The 15,868-nt window shown below is 29.8% G+C and overlaps 1 protein-coding gene across 4 annotated transcripts in view; it reads right to left on the minus strand.

Moving 5' to 3' along the window:
• The window catches only part of LOC145325081 (histone-lysine N-methyltransferase SETD7-like), a 51,878-nt gene that overhangs the window by 20,285 nt on the left and 15,725 nt on the right, over nucleotides 1-15,868 (minus strand). For 3 of the 4 annotated variants that reach the window (XM_080167918.1, XM_080167919.1, XM_080167916.1), the window contains exons 3-10: nucleotides 15,122-15,244; nucleotides 12,915-12,992; nucleotides 12,394-12,507; nucleotides 11,380-11,425; nucleotides 10,532-10,645; nucleotides 3,054-3,135; nucleotides 2,497-2,629; nucleotides 2,101-2,169 (exon numbers count right to left, since the gene is read on the minus strand). In XM_080167918.1, the coding sequence (XP_080024044.1) occupies nucleotides 2,101-2,169; nucleotides 2,497-2,629; nucleotides 3,054-3,135; nucleotides 10,532-10,645; nucleotides 11,380-11,425; nucleotides 12,394-12,507; nucleotides 12,915-12,992; nucleotides 15,122-15,208 (723 nt within the window). In that variant the 5' untranslated portion in view covers nucleotides 15,209-15,244. The remainder of the gene's footprint in view (nucleotides 1-2,100; nucleotides 2,170-2,496; nucleotides 2,630-3,053; nucleotides 3,136-10,531; nucleotides 10,646-11,379; nucleotides 11,426-12,393; nucleotides 12,508-12,914; nucleotides 12,993-15,121; nucleotides 15,245-15,868) is intronic. The other variant, XM_080167917.1, reaches the window with a different exon arrangement.

Below are 15,868 nucleotides of genomic sequence, written 5' to 3' on the forward strand. Positions count from 1 at the left end.
TGTTAACTTAAACCAATTCCTCCGTTGCAGCAGGGAAGACATTTTAAGGAAACATTGGGAAAATATCATTTGGTGTTTCATTCATCTAATGTTTCATTTAACAATTTTAAGCTACCAAAAACCATTAATAAATCAAATGAGCTTTATCAAAGCTATCTAAAACTTGTATGGGTTTGGTACAAGTAAGTAAATTGAATATTAATATTGCATTCATGAACAAATTACTGCTATACATTATCAAATCTAACCCAAATCTGTCCAATATTTGTTTACGAGAATTTTCTAAGGAAATCATGTTTTACCCCTTTTAATGAATAATATTTTTTTTCAATTTACGCTAATTAAAGACAAAGCTGTTCTTTAATATTTTTTTTTTAATATTTAAAATATATTGAATTTGAACAGACAAGTGCATATGTAATATATAAGAGATATAAGTTTTCCGGAATTTTAATGTAGGGAGGAGATTTGAAATCTGCATAAAATTTTAAGGATTTTTTATAAAATTCATTTTTTGTATAATTCTTTATCTAAAAGCGGAAATACATTTTAAGTTAATTAATTTTGACCAATAGGATAGGTGGATTTTAAACTACCTGCGCTCTAATTGGTTGAATGATGTACGACATCCAATCAGAGCGCAGATTTTTTAAATCCACCAATCACGGATGCCAAAATTACTTAACTTAATTTGCATTTCCGCTTTTAGATAAAGAATCATACAAAAAACGAATTTTATAAAAAATCCTTAAAATTTGATGCAGATTTCAAATCTCCTCCCTACATTAAAATTCCGGAAAACTTATATCTCTTAATATGTAAATTAGTTTTAATTACAAAAAGGTGAACCAAATTAGATGGGATATTGCAAGATATCCTATTTCAAAAACAAGCTTTACAAAATGAATTTTTCATTTCCCAAAAAATTAGAATAACACGAAAATATGTCTGAAAATCTGGCAAAATCCTTTATTTCTAGAAAAGACCATAAATACACCCCTCTTATTGTTAATGCTTCTATTGGGCACAGTAAAATAAATATAGATGTATAATCCAGATGACTACCTGCCTGCCCCTAATGGCAGATTGTTTGTATTGCTTTATTCTTTGGTCGTGACTTGGCTCTGTTTATATTTCCGACGATATAAGCTGATTTTAAAAACCCAACACAAAATCGGGACTGGTTCCCTGCCGCAATGCACCCTCTTTAACTTTACTTGCAAAAGAGCACCGAGGGGGAAGTTATAGCAACTCATTATTTTGGGTAAATATAGTGGGTTACCTAAAGTGGATAGCTGGAAAAATAACAGATTTTACCGAATATCTTGTTTTTGTCTTTCATGAAGTGACTAATTTATAGAATATATTAGGAGATACGAGACAAAAATATTTTTCAACCGAAGGCTGTTTCATATCAGAAAAGATAAAAATCCTTGTTTTTAACATTCTTATAAAACTAAAATCACTCTCACTATTAAACCGCTAATAATAATTTGCTTTTGTGTTATTTGTGACTATGATTAGCATTATACAATTTGCGATAAATTTTAATGATGATAATAGTTATTTCTCGCATCGTATTATAAACGGCTTTCCGCGGATATAGTATGTACAATTATAAGATTACACTATTTTTTAGCCCCGATGTGCCGAAGGCACCAGCTAAAAAAACTGGTTTTAATCTTTTGATTGTACATTTTTATATTCGTAGAAAGCTGGATATAATACGATGCTAGACATAGTTTTTTCGTATAGATGAGAACTGGTTCCTATCCACTGGATTCGAAGGAATACGAGAAAATTAGCTCTCCTTTAATTGAAATTATTAGTTTAAACTTTTTAAAACTGTGATAGAATGATATATTGTTTATTAAACTTTGGGTACCAGTATAATTCATGAACTTATGTCATATCCTAATTGCTACTCTTTGCAAAAAAAAATGACAATGCGGAGGTGAAAGTGAAAATTACTTCTAACCTAAAACGTTAAAGATCATTAACGTACTCAGAGTTTTTACCAAAACCTTGCTGTTGTAGGTGGGTATAATACAGATAAGAGGGGAGTTACTGTACCAGGACTAGAAGTTTAATATTACATACCTCATATGGGTCAGGTAGAAATGGCTGGCTGCTGATTCTTGTAGCTGTGGAAGGGTCATAACTGTATACCTAAACAAAAAAGAAATAGCATTCTTGTTCATAATTTTCTCATTGTTATACATTTATCTTTGAAAATCGCCTAGATCTCCTATTTTGGTAGAATATCTAAAATCGGTTTTCGTATATATCAATTATTTTTATATTAACCAATGAAAACAACCAACCCTTTGATAACATGACCTTCTCAAGAAAGCCCCAATACTAATTATTTGCTTTTATAAAGGTCAAAGCATTCCCATAACTCTTGCAAAGTAATTTAGAAACAATTTTTAATTTCTATAGTTATGACAAGATATGGTCAAGACAGAAGAACGACTGAAAAAATATTGTATTTACCTCACCATCTGGTTGTGTAACCGCTAGCTTGAAAACTCCGCAAAAGTAGGAGCAATGACCGGTGCCGGATAAAATGCGGCACAGTTGACCGGAAACCATCTGGCCCTTATAGAAACTGCCGTACAGGGCCGTCCTAAAAAATTAAAACCACTTAGAAAAATCGAAAAAAAATTAAAGAGTTTTTTTGCACATGGTAAAAAAATTATTAGATTTGATCCAAAGAAGATAAAGTAGAATATACGATTTTATGAAATGGGAAAAATTGTCGTCAATTTAGCTTGCTAACATTGACTTATTATTTGGTCAGTTCGTTTACCCAGTAGGAGGAGCGCGGATGGGATAAAGAGGGTGGAAGGGGGATTTTACTTTATTAGAGAACATGAAAATCTGGCGTAAGATCCAAGTAATAATACATCAACAATAACATCCAAATAAACTGTACAAGACTGAGGACTAGGAGGGGCCATGTCCATCGAAATATATTTCGAATAGATAATTATGAAGAAACAGACTATTTCAAAACAGTGAATTTATAATAATATATCCATTGTAATTACCTACAGTCTGGATATAAGAAGACCATATCATCAGAGGTAAATGTCCAAGACTCGCTCACCAGAAATCCTCCGCCTGGCAAACCTGAAAGCAGGTAATGCCAATAGATAATAGAATATCATCATCCTAATACACATATAAAGTAGTTAGGTTTTTGTCTGTAGCTTAAGAAACTTAAGAACCGATCGAGCTCTCCATTTTAGGGAAAGTTTCACATAGATCCAAAGATTATTTAAGATTTTTTTAAAATTTAGAATTTGTCCTTGGTTTTAGTTTTTTGGCTATTTTTCTGTCCTTCCCTACAATTTCTAATACATAGCCTCTAGATTCTATAAGCATATGCTAGTATCAAATAAAGTTATTAAAATCGATCAATCCATGCTTCTTATTATCTTGGCGTTTACAAACATTGTCACTTCGAGAGAATATATGCAAAACATTTTTTAAAATAAAGAAATTTGGAAGTAGAATTATTACCGTAGATGGTCAATCAGTCATAAAGGTCCGTCCAAAAAAGGAAGTTTGTGAGAGAAAAAATGTATTGAATAGTGTACATTTTCTCTCCAATAATGTTGTTAGATTGTTTCTACACTGTTTGTGTTACTATTGGTTTGGAGATCTAGACATCTATAATATTTATTAATATAACTTTAAAATTTCGTCATTTTTGAGTGTTCTAATTTTGTTAAATAAATAAATGATCTTCTAAAAACATATTTAAGTCGCACTCATTAACAGAGATTACGACATATATGTCTAAAAAACAATTGCTTAATTGTAGCTTAAGATTTTGATAACAACTGAACCGATTAAGTTCTCACTTTTTATGGAAGCCTCATATAGGTCCTAGGATGGTTGTAGGCCATTTTATTTTTGGGATGGCTTTAGGCTATTTCCTGCCATTTCCTCAAAGAATACAAATCCCATAGATGCTAGTTACGACGTAGATGCTAACATAGAAATAGTTCTAGGCAGTTTATGTTGTAATCCACCTATATGCTTAACAATTTAAGAAAAAAATGGAATGTTTATCTTCTTTTATAACCTGTCTCTTTAAATGTTAATTTTGTCTGACTTAAAAAAAGTTTTTAAGAATTCATATTCCCGTGAAAAACATATTTAAGAAACATTCATTAGTTTTGGATCAATTAGTTTTCTGTTTGCAAAATTCTTATCTATATTTGAAATACTTGGCTTCTATACAATTTTCTTGTCCGTCCGACAATTCCCCATTTTTGATTTTTGGTAAATTGATTCCTGGGACAACAAAGTATAATGTTATAAGCGAAGCAACTCTATAATCAAGTCTTAAAAATTTAAGTATGTCCATAAACATTATCCTATATCAAGCAGTTTTTCAAAAAGTTTACTTACAATTTTGCTTCGTCTCTTTACATTTATATTCTGATTATTTAGTATACAAGTGTTAATGTCCGCTTGGCATACTGTTTCAGTGCTTCGCTTTTATGGATGTTGTCATCCTTGTTTTTACTTTGATTCTAATTCAATGGGTCTTTCCTTATTGACTTAATTATTCTACATTCGCAAATTAAGAATATTTCTAGAAAGATTTGTGACTTACTTCATATTATTTAAATCACTTCCAAGGGGTGATCAAAACTTTGTTTTCTAAGCAATTATTGATTTAATATAACTTCGCAAATATAGCTTCCTTTGAAAACTTTGGATAATTACTCCTTGTTAAGAATAAAAAATCCGGAAGAATTAGAAATATTGTAAATTCTTAATTTATGTTCCTTTACAGATAAGAATTTTACAAAAGTTTAAGTCTGTGAGAAATAACTCTGATTTTATGTTCTGTTTCTTTCTAAAAATCAAGGCTATTACTGCTATTTGAGTATAAGCAAAAATTTTAAATAATGAGGAATTACAATTGTTTGTAAAACTCTTTTGTAGATTAAAATTATTGATGGAAAATTTTTGACACTGCTAGTTTGTGCAACAAAATCAAGATTAAATAAAAGTCCCCAAAGTTATTCAGCCTAGAAATGAAATAACTTTGTTTAAACCAAAGGGACCAGTTCAATTTACAGTCCAATGTTCCCTCCCTTCCTGAAGTTATAGACTCCTGTTAAATGTTAGAAATCTATTCATTTCTATACTCTCTCTTTCTATCTCTCTTCAAAATATCTGTACTGAATATTTCATAATGCTTCTTCTATTTTACTGTATTTCAATTTTACTTTGTTATTTACTTTCAAGATAAAATCATTATTGCAATTCTTATAAACATTAACAATTTAAATGAATACTTTTCACCCTAATCTTTCAAAATTATATAATTTATCATTAAATAATTGTAAATTTGCATTAAAAACAAATTAAGTAAGTACAAATGTAAATTTTATTGCATTTTAGATTTTTTATTAAAGCATTGCATGCACATTTTTTAGTTGTTATGGGTAAAAATGCTTAAGTGATAAAAAGGTTAACAAACCTCCAACATTTTTGTTAGTTGCGCTGCTTTTCTACAGTCAGGGTATGTTAATTACAAAATCTTTTTATTACTCTACTGATTTTAGGGACGTAATATTGCACCTTGTCAAAAAACTAAATTTTAAAATTTTGTTTATCATCACAGGGGATGTACATCAATTTATCGTCTTGGGTCTTATCACTTAAGATCCCTGTTGATGTCGCAAAATTATAAGATTATTGCTGCACTACTTGTAAGCATTTCTGAGCCTTTAACTACTTTGTAACTTCATATGTGTCTGAGATATTTAACTGCATGACTGACTAGAGTTTTGTCTCATTGGAAGTATGCAGAAAAAAATTGTTAATATTCGACTAGACAGGAAAACAAGGTTGCTTTCACTAAAACAAAATCAAATCAAAATAATTATTTCAGTCAACATATTAAAACACAATTATACAATACGAATATATTTACATAGGTATATTGTTTATATAGTTTTATTTAGTTTATTTATTTTAATACACAATAAATATCAAATATGTTGCCTAGTGGCAGGACCTAACGCAAAACACAATGTGGACCACCGAACCCCCTTATTACCCTTTTCTAAAGTCTAACCTGGCTCATATGATATTTACTTGACATGACCAAACGTAAAAAATTTTAGTAAAAGATTTTTTCTAAAAAAATGCTTGCCATATGAGCTAAGTTTTTCTCCTTGGCGTTATGTACATACAGACAGTTAAAGAGTAGATACTATTTCTTACACAAAAAAAAACAAATTCAGCCATTTAAAAATCTACAATAGCAGCCGAGAAAAAAAACATTTTCTGATGTCCGGATAGACAGAAAGACGTTTAGAATTATAAAGTAGTTTTACAACTAAAATAGAATTTTAAACAATAAATTTATCATAATACAAAGTTTAATGTTTAAAAGTTGGATGGAATACTTGTTGTAGTGATAGACTTAATAATCAATATACATATAAAAATATATATGATTTAGGTCATTTTAGAAGCGCTATATCAATTTACTGCCTTTTAACCCGAAGGTTGTATAAGATAAGATTAATTGTCTTTTTGTTATTTTGTAATTTTTGTCAGGATTTAAATAAAATTTGCTGCCAGGGGTAATAGGACAAATATACAGCGATATACAGTAGGGTGGGTCGATTTTGGACATTTTTTTCTGAGGCCAAAGCGGGGATCTGCACTCAATTTATATAGATATAATACACCTCTGGGTGATTTAAAATTTATCCTAAGTCTTAAAACCTCTGACGACCAGACATTCAATTGTATAGCTATTTGTAAATGGGAGTCAAAAATTTATTGAATCAGAACTATGGCTTCATGGTGCTCCCTGAAAATGCCTTGAGGAGCTGAGTCAGGAACTTTTGTCCGTTTCAAAAAATCTCATTCCTAGCCTGAGAAAATCTAAAAAACCTCTACAAATGGGACAATTCTCATGATTAATGGCTTATTTTCTTCGTTTTTAAGGCAATTAATAGAACAACAAAAAAATATTTTTAGTTTTTATTTAAAAAGTACAGTAAAATCTAAAATTCGAAACTTAGGTGTCAACATCTAAAAATGGTTTTAAAATAAAAATATTTTACTGATCCCTCTATCCCTGGAGCCGACGGAACTAATTAAATAGATATAAGTGGGTTAGACACAGATATACACACAGAGAAAGGGATATACAGTGTGTTTTTTTTATGAGAGCTTTTTGAAAGCAATTTTATCCCACTTATAGTTATCAGAATTTAATGATTAATGGCTTATTTTCTTCGTTTTTTAATGCAATTCATAGAACACCAAAAAAAATATTTCAGTTTTTATCAAAAAAGTACAGTAAAATCTAAAATTCAAAACTTAGGTGTCAACATCTAAAAATGGTTTTAGCGCATTTTTATTATGCCTACATCTTCTACCCTTTGCAAGAAAAAAATTGGATTTTCTGTAGTCGACTTTGGGGGGCCAGTACTCCCTCCCTGGTTGAGATATGACCTTCAAACTTTGATATGTTCTAGTACAGTTCCCTAATAGCATCTGTATACATTTTTAGCTCAATATCTCAACTTTGAAGAGTTTAGCAGCCATTCTCGCAAAAGGTTGAATATTTGAGAAAAATGCGCTAAAATCATTTTTAGATGTTGACACCTAAGTTTTGAATTTTAGATTTTACTGTACTTTTTAAATAAAAACTGAAATATTTTTTTGTTGTTCTATTAATTGCATTAAAAAAACGTAAAAATAAGCCATTAATTATTAAATTCTGATAACTATAAGTGGGGTAAAATTGCTTTCAAAAAAGTTCTCATAAAAAAAACACACTGTATAATCATCAATTTAAATATTTGATTATTGTTCTTCATTTTACCTAAATTGAAGCGTTTTGTTATAGTAAAATTTTAAGGAATAAGACAATGGACGATAAATTGAAATACACCTCGTACTAGAAAGTTTGGACTCGCTTGGTTTGTACAAGATTTCATAAAAGTTCCCAAGGTTTTAATACAAAAGAATGAGAGAATATCTATTGTCCGTCCCATAAATCCTTGATTTAATGGTTTGATTCTGACATTTAATCCTTACTGATATATCCTTAAATTATTTACTAGTGACATAAGTAATAACTAAAATTATTTGAATTACAGTGTGTTTTTTTATGAGAACTTTTTTGAAAGCAATTTTACCCCACTTATAGTTATCAGAATTTAATGATTAATGGCTTATTTTCTTTGTTTTTTAAGGCAATTAATAGAACAACAAAAAAATATTTCAGTTTTTATCTAAAAAGTACAGTAAAATCTAAATTTCAAAACTTAGGTGTCAACATATAAAAATGGTTTTAGCGCATTTTTCTTTAAAAAATGGATTTTTTCTGTCGACTTTGGGGGGCCAGTACTCCCTCCCTAGTTGAGATATGACCTTCAAACTTTGATATGTTCTAGTACATGTCCCTAATAGTATCTGTATACATTTTTAGCTCTATATCTCAAATGAGTTTAGTGTTTAGCAGCCATTCTTGCAAAAGGTTGATTATTTGAGCATAAGAAAAATGCGCTAAAACCATTTTTAGATGTTGACACCTAAGTTTTGAATTTTAGATTTTACTGTACTTTTTTGATAAAAACTGAAATATTTTTTTTGGTGTTCTATGAATTGCATTAAAAAACGAAGAAAATAAGCCATTAATCATTAAATTCTGATAACTATAAGTGGGATAAAATTGCTTTCAAAAAGCTCTCATAAAAAAAAACACACTGTATATCCCTTTCTCTGTGTGTATATCTGTGTCTAACCCACTTATATCTATTTAATTAGTTCCGTCGGCTCCAGGGATAGAGGGATCAGTAAAATATTTTTCGGCGTATTTTTTATAATAACACATTTACCTTAAATAAAATCAACAAATATAGAATTTTCAGATAAGATTTAATAATGATTTAATCCTTTAAGATAATAAATTTCTTGATAAATTTCATTAAAAGCCAGATAAAATTTTAGCTTGTAATATCGTTTTATCCCCAAACAATTGGCATATCTATTTATCCCTTTATCTGAGACAGGCGTTCACAGAAATATTAGCGTGACTAACATGACCAATATTTCTCTATCAAACAGTATAGACTTTTCATTTTTTTGAATTTCTTTTTTTGAGTTCTTCTTTATTCTAGTTCGCGTAAATGCGCCCTTGGGGCTTTATCAATTGATGGTTTTAAGAGATAATAGCCTAAAATTTCCTTGATTCATGTAAAAAAAAATTTCATTTAATTTTCTCCTTATTGATAAAAACTGGATTTTTTCCAATATGGACCTTTAAAGTCCTGGAAAGGTTTTAAACTATTCTGGGGGAAGGTGCCTCTGCCCACTCATTGTTAAGATATAATCCCCACCCCCAAAAAAAAAATATTTTGTTTCTTTTTTAAAAAAAACTCTATTGTGAAGTGGAGGGTCGACTACCCCCTCCCTTTTATATTTGTCAAATACAATCCAAATTTTATGCCTTTAAAGGAATGAGCATAAACATTTATCTTTTCCTACTTAATTTATCTTTAAAAATTTATCTATTTTTTTGAACTCGGGACTTCGATAATTGAAATTTGTTTTATGCAAAAAGAAGGTGAATTACGAAACGTCATCAGAGAGACTAGACAGACGATTTACTTTTTATTGTAATAGAGACATTACTTTTATGTACACTGTACAGCTTATAGATTAATTATACGTTAAATATTGATTAGTCCTTTTGATAGCATACCACCCTAAGACTTAAAATCTTTGAAATCTTTCATCGATTTTTTTATTAAAAAAACCAATAATAGTTTTTAATTTTTATAATTAAAAATCCACGAAAAAAATAAAAATTATAAGATTAATTTCAACAAAACATCATTTTTATTTTTTTTATGGAATATTGTCTATAACATGATACAATACATGATTGTTCAATATGGCTTAGACCCGGATCTCATCCAGTGATATGAGTAAATGTTGTGTATAACTATTTGATTTACTTTGGTCAAGTTATAGGAAACAGATACATAAGTATTACGTAGGAGAAAATTTTTACATGATTCAGCAAATTTTTTCATTGCCAAAATTTGGGGTTTTATGTAAGGTAAGGGTACATTAACTTTTGATATATATTTTTTTGATAGCTATAATTTTGATAAATATGCATTTAGGGATTTTAGCTGCCTAATGCGTTCTAAATATTCGGCGGCGTTAATGGCGGTCATAGACAGCAATTCTACTTATTTTGGTATTATTATGATAAAGCCACAAAAAATTACCTATAATAACTTTAAAACAGAGATATGCAGAAGAGAGATGTAAACAAATTTGAACGCTTCGCGCATAATGTTACATTTTTTTACTTTTGATAATGTTGACGAAGTGAACATTTAAGGGGTGGTACAACCCCCTGACACTAAAATAACACCCCTGTTGTGGTCCAGAATAAACCCCCCTACACCACCCTCGGTTTTGGTTTGAAGAAATGTTAAAAAATAAATAATGAACTCACCTTTCCAGCAGGGGCCATGGATGACGCCTCTGATAAAGCAGCAGAACAACTCAATATCCCCGTACGCGTTGATGTGTCGGAAATATCCATGTGGGACTCCTTTCTTGTAGCTTCCTAAAATTCACAATTTCATAATTTGTGACACCTTGACTTAAGAAAGGCGTTTGACAGTTTACATTCCGTAAAATCCTAAAATTTAATCTTTTGAAATTTGGCTCGAGAATGTTTTACAACCTAGGTAAATAGTTTATTATCTTTCCTAAAATCTAATTTCCTATTATCATAAAAAGTACAATGATAATATATTTACTAGACACTAAAGAAAATGAGGTGGATTCTTAAAAAAAATTTGCCCCACTAATCGCTTTGTGGGGCAAAATTGTTTTCGTGAAAAATCCACCAAAATCACATAAAACATCTACAAAAATTTTATAAAATCTTATGTTCATAACCCTTCTATGATTTTGTTTAATTTTTGTAGATTTTAATGTGATTTTGGTGGATTTTTCACGAAAACAATTTTTGCCTTACTAAGCGATTAGTGGGTTAAATTTTTTTAAGAATCCACCTCTGGTTATCTGTTATTGGAACATAAACTTGTAAAAATATATCAATGGAAATTTCTGAGTAAACCAGAATTTAGACATAGACAACATGGTTACTGATTACCTTTAATGTCACTAAATTTGATATTAGTATAAGCATAAATCACTAAATATGAAATTTTGATTTCGTACCTTATTTAACTTTAAGCAATAATGTACAAAAAAAAAATTCATATATTATTATAGATGAACGTATATGCCAGAGTTATAGAACAGCTAAACTTCTCAAAATAAAAAGTTTACCTTCGATAATTGAACCGTCAGGATTCTTAGAATACACAGGTCCATCCTTTAATATTGGAAAGTGAAATATATTCTGTAAAATTATTTTAGCCAACCAAGATTTTGATTCAACATTAAAATAAAAGAGTAGAGGGGGCATAAGCTATTTGCAAATATACCCAACGGGCGTGGATCCTGTCCCGATTTTGTATTGGGTCTTCGAAATCAGCTAATAACATCGGAAATACAGACTAGTCCCTACAAAAGAACAGAAAGCAAGTTGCTAACAGACAAAAAGGGTCTCCACCACCATGCCAGGTAGTTGTCTGCATTATACAAATAGACATATATATTTAAATGCTAATTAATTGCACCTATTTTTGAATCAATAATTTCCCATTAATTTAAGTAAAGCTTTGCATTAATTTTAACATCAGTATTTTTGACGCGGGTTGGAAATGATTGCATCCCCTCTGCTACACACAACTTTAAAATTTGTTGTATATTTTTTTTTAACAGATAAACGGTGATTAAAATTACCATGTGTTCTTTTTCAATACAATACCTATATTTCATTTTAGAATCTTATTTAGCAAATATAGTATCAATTAATTATTGACATATAATATGTAAAATATTTTTTGTAATTATTATTTTCAAAGTCCTGATTTCAATTCATGAAAATAAGTTTTTAATAGTTTAAGTATTTTAAAAAGTCATAATGATAGGAAATGTCTATATCCTAACTTGAAATTTAAAATTCGTCTCCATGAGACAAAACATTTTCAATTCTATTACAAAATTTACTTTTATATCTGATAGGAAAAACAGTAATATAATTTAAGGAAAATATCCAGGGACCATGAGAGATAAGAGAGATTATTTACATTGAAGAAAAACAAAATTACCCTTCCTGTAGAATAAAATTGTTGGTTGAAATGTTTTAGGTTTTTGAGCCATCGAACCTGTCCTCTCCATCCCACGTAAATATTGAATATTGCTTGGTACTTAATACTTTTGCTGCCTAAAAGTTACCTTTCCCGGTTCCTCTGAGAAGGGGAGGGCCGCAGCCGCCAGTTTTTTGTCCGCCAGATGTGTATATTTTCCTTTGCCGCCGTCATAGTTTTGTTCTATGGTGCTCTCACATGTCTACAAACAATATTTTAAGATTAATTATAATTATCTACTCTTTATTTTTGATGTCTCTGTCGATTATTACTTATGAAATTTCTTGAGAAGATTTCAATTTTTTGTTAGATAACAACGTATGGTCAGACCTTTATAGTAGGTCACAAGGCATTAATACCCCAAATATTGCAGACAATTAACTTTTGGTTGCATGAACTTTGACTCTAAGCCCTAACTGTGCTTGGTAATGTGCAGCGCCAAGGCATTTCCCGTACTATTAATACTAATATTAATGTTGCGCATCTGACATAGCAATAGTAAGTAGTACTTTGAACGTTTTAATTTTGAGACGATTTAAGCTGATAGTCGAACCCATTACCTCCCAAACGACGAGCAGATGTGCTACGTGTTACATAAATAAAACTTACCGTAACAAAAGTATCCAACAGGGACACACAGAAATTAACATCTGGGTTGCACAGCTTTGCTATCCATATATGTAGAGCCTGAAAAACAAAATTAGTTTTCAGAAAAACTAATGTCTTTTTTGAAATGAAGAAGACATACAAAACTTTCACATCTAGAAAGCATTTTCTTTTTTTTTGAATTAGTAGAGTAAGTAAAGAAAACTAAATGCCATTTCTAAAAAAAAACATAATTAACATTACTTTAATCTTTATCTATCTTGTTCTACAGTCTTTTTATAAACCGTCTACATACAAATAAGGTTATATAAAAGCTTCACTCAAAAATCTAGAATTTACTGAAAATCTAAGATATGCATGATTAAATAACTATTATACAATCTCAAAGGATTTCTTTTCTGTACTTTTTTTAGTGGCGCATTTCTTTCACGAAAAAATGATCTATAAGCTTAGATTCTCTCATTTTATCTTATCTTATTTTAATTAACTTAATCCTCATAAAGAAAGTCATATGTATATCAAATGTTAACTTACAACCAAAATTAATGTTTTACATATCTATTTAGACATTACAATATGTTTTGACCAAGCTTGCTCTCCTTGGATGTGCAAATAAAGTTAAAATAAAATAAAAATAAACGATTTTTTGCAAATACTTTGGAAGATTTTTCATATAAATGATATCTTTAAAATATATATATTGCAAAAAAGATATTTCGTTTGATGTTTGTTAGTAATGGAAGTAATTGTTCTTGTTAAATGTTTTTAGAAAATTTCTATGAGTCAAAAAAAAATGACCAATGTTAAACATTAGTTTTTATACATTTAGATTTACATAATTATTCTAAGCAAAACTAAGCTTGAATTTTCTACATAAAGTAACGCTTTAATACCATAAATTATTTAAAAATAGTTTATCTTCTTCTTAAAGTATTATAGGCTTATGGGTCGATTTTCTATCATCAATCGACAAAAATACACAAAAAATTATTCCCTTTCGGTCAACTTTAGAAATGTTTTAAAAAGTTGACACAGAAAATGAAGTATTTGTTATACATGGTTGATTTTAAATAGTAACAATATCGAGGACAGGGTATAGTAATTACAAAAATAATTGGGAATAGTCCCTTTCGCGGCAAAGCCCCTTAATGGGCGATTTGTCGTATTTTTAAAATGGCTTTTGATAGTTTATTTTAGGTTAGGTTATTGCCCCACAGGGTTAGAGCCCCCCGAAGGGGCTAGAAATATGAGAAAAGCTACTGTGAAAAAAGAATCGCCCCTTATGGAGCGTTGCCACGAAAGGGACTATACCCGACTTTTTTTTTGTATTTTTTCACATTTTCTTATTATTCTGTTTAGGAAATATTATCCATTTTCTTTTTTTTTGGAAAAGTAACAAAAAAGTGAAAAAAATTCGGTTTTCAACTCTTTTCATGTTTAAGTATATTTAAAAGCATGGCTTCGAAGCCGAGCAATATCCGCTAGAGTAGAACTGGTTCTGAGCCATACCGAAAAATTATGTAGTGTATTGTATTATGGAAAATTTTTAATCAAATAAAGTCAAATTTCTTTGATATTTACTCAAAATAATTTGAATATTTTCTTGACAAAATATTTTAAAGAAGCATTATATTACCTAATTTTATTTATATTTGGGAGATAATTATTTAGTTACTTTTCAGAATTCTCAAATAATGCATATTTGTTGAAATTAGTTTAATTAAATTAAGAGGATATTTTAAAATGTTTAAAATTTACATTATTTTGTAATATTTTCTCTAATTATTTCAGAACCCCGCCCAATACCCACTCTTATATTAGGTTAGTTGGGTAGTTGGCAGGGCAGTCCCGAAGGTTTAGAGCACCGCAGGTATAAGCTCCACATGTTTAGGGTTTCCCGCGCGCAGGCATTATGACTAGGGAAATAGCGTAGTATTATTCAAGTACAGATCCGACTTTCCCTGTTTTTGGTATATTTTGGAAATGAGGAGGGTATTTTGGTTTGTTTATTACTTTAGGTCAGGTTAGGTTAGGGTTAGGGCACACACGGGGTTGAGGCCCTTCACAGGGATTAGGCATAGGAAAAAAATGCACTTCCCCTTATTTCAATTTATTTAAAAAATAAAGTGATGGAGGGGGGAGAGGGGTGGGATTTTGTGCTCAACTAGTAACTTGAGGGAACTAGCAAAATATTTTTTTTTTATTCTCACCTTTATCCTATCCTCATCAGGCTGTAACTCCATCATATTACTCTTGTTCATTATCTCAACCATTTCTGTATCTAGGGACCAACACATGATGTCAGATCAATCAATCAATCAAATTTCAACACCTTGAATAATTTATTACATAATTTTTTTACTTCTAATAATTCTTTTTTTTCAATCTGCGAAATATATGACAAAACAATGAAGCCAAAGTTCAACAAAAAAAATATTTTACTTCTTGACATAAAAACCAATTAATTCATTAATTAGCGAAAACAATATAGCCTTTTAATTAGTAGTACTCTCCCTCAAAGTGCTCCGAATTTGTAGTAAAATAACCTAATTCATTTCCAACAGTTTTTAGGAACTTTAGCTTTAATGTTTTGCCATTTCTATAAACAAATCTTATCTGCATATAGCTTAAGAAAAAACAAATTATCAAAGATAAAACTTAGGTTTTTGACAGAAACTTTTGCCATTTTACAAAGCAATGTAAAAAAACAGGCTTCAAATGTGCATGCAATGAACATAAAATAAAAAAAACAGAAATTTCAATTTTAATAAAAACAGCAAATTCAATCAATAATCATAGAACTTTCAATTTTAATCAAAAAGGGAAAATAAACCTAGAAATTGAATAAAGAAGTATTTACATTATTGGAAAACTAACGGCTTCGCCTCTAGACGCCTCTTGGGGCACTTTAAAAAGAAAGAAAATATATTTTGGGAGAAGGAAATTTTTTTTCTAGG

This window comes from Acartia tonsa, chromosome 7 (genome assembly GCF_053477335.1).
Source record: "Acartia tonsa isolate MP-2025a chromosome 7, ASM5347733v1, whole genome shotgun sequence".
NCBI lineage: Eukaryota > Metazoa > Arthropoda > Copepoda > Calanoida > Acartiidae > Acartia > Acartia tonsa.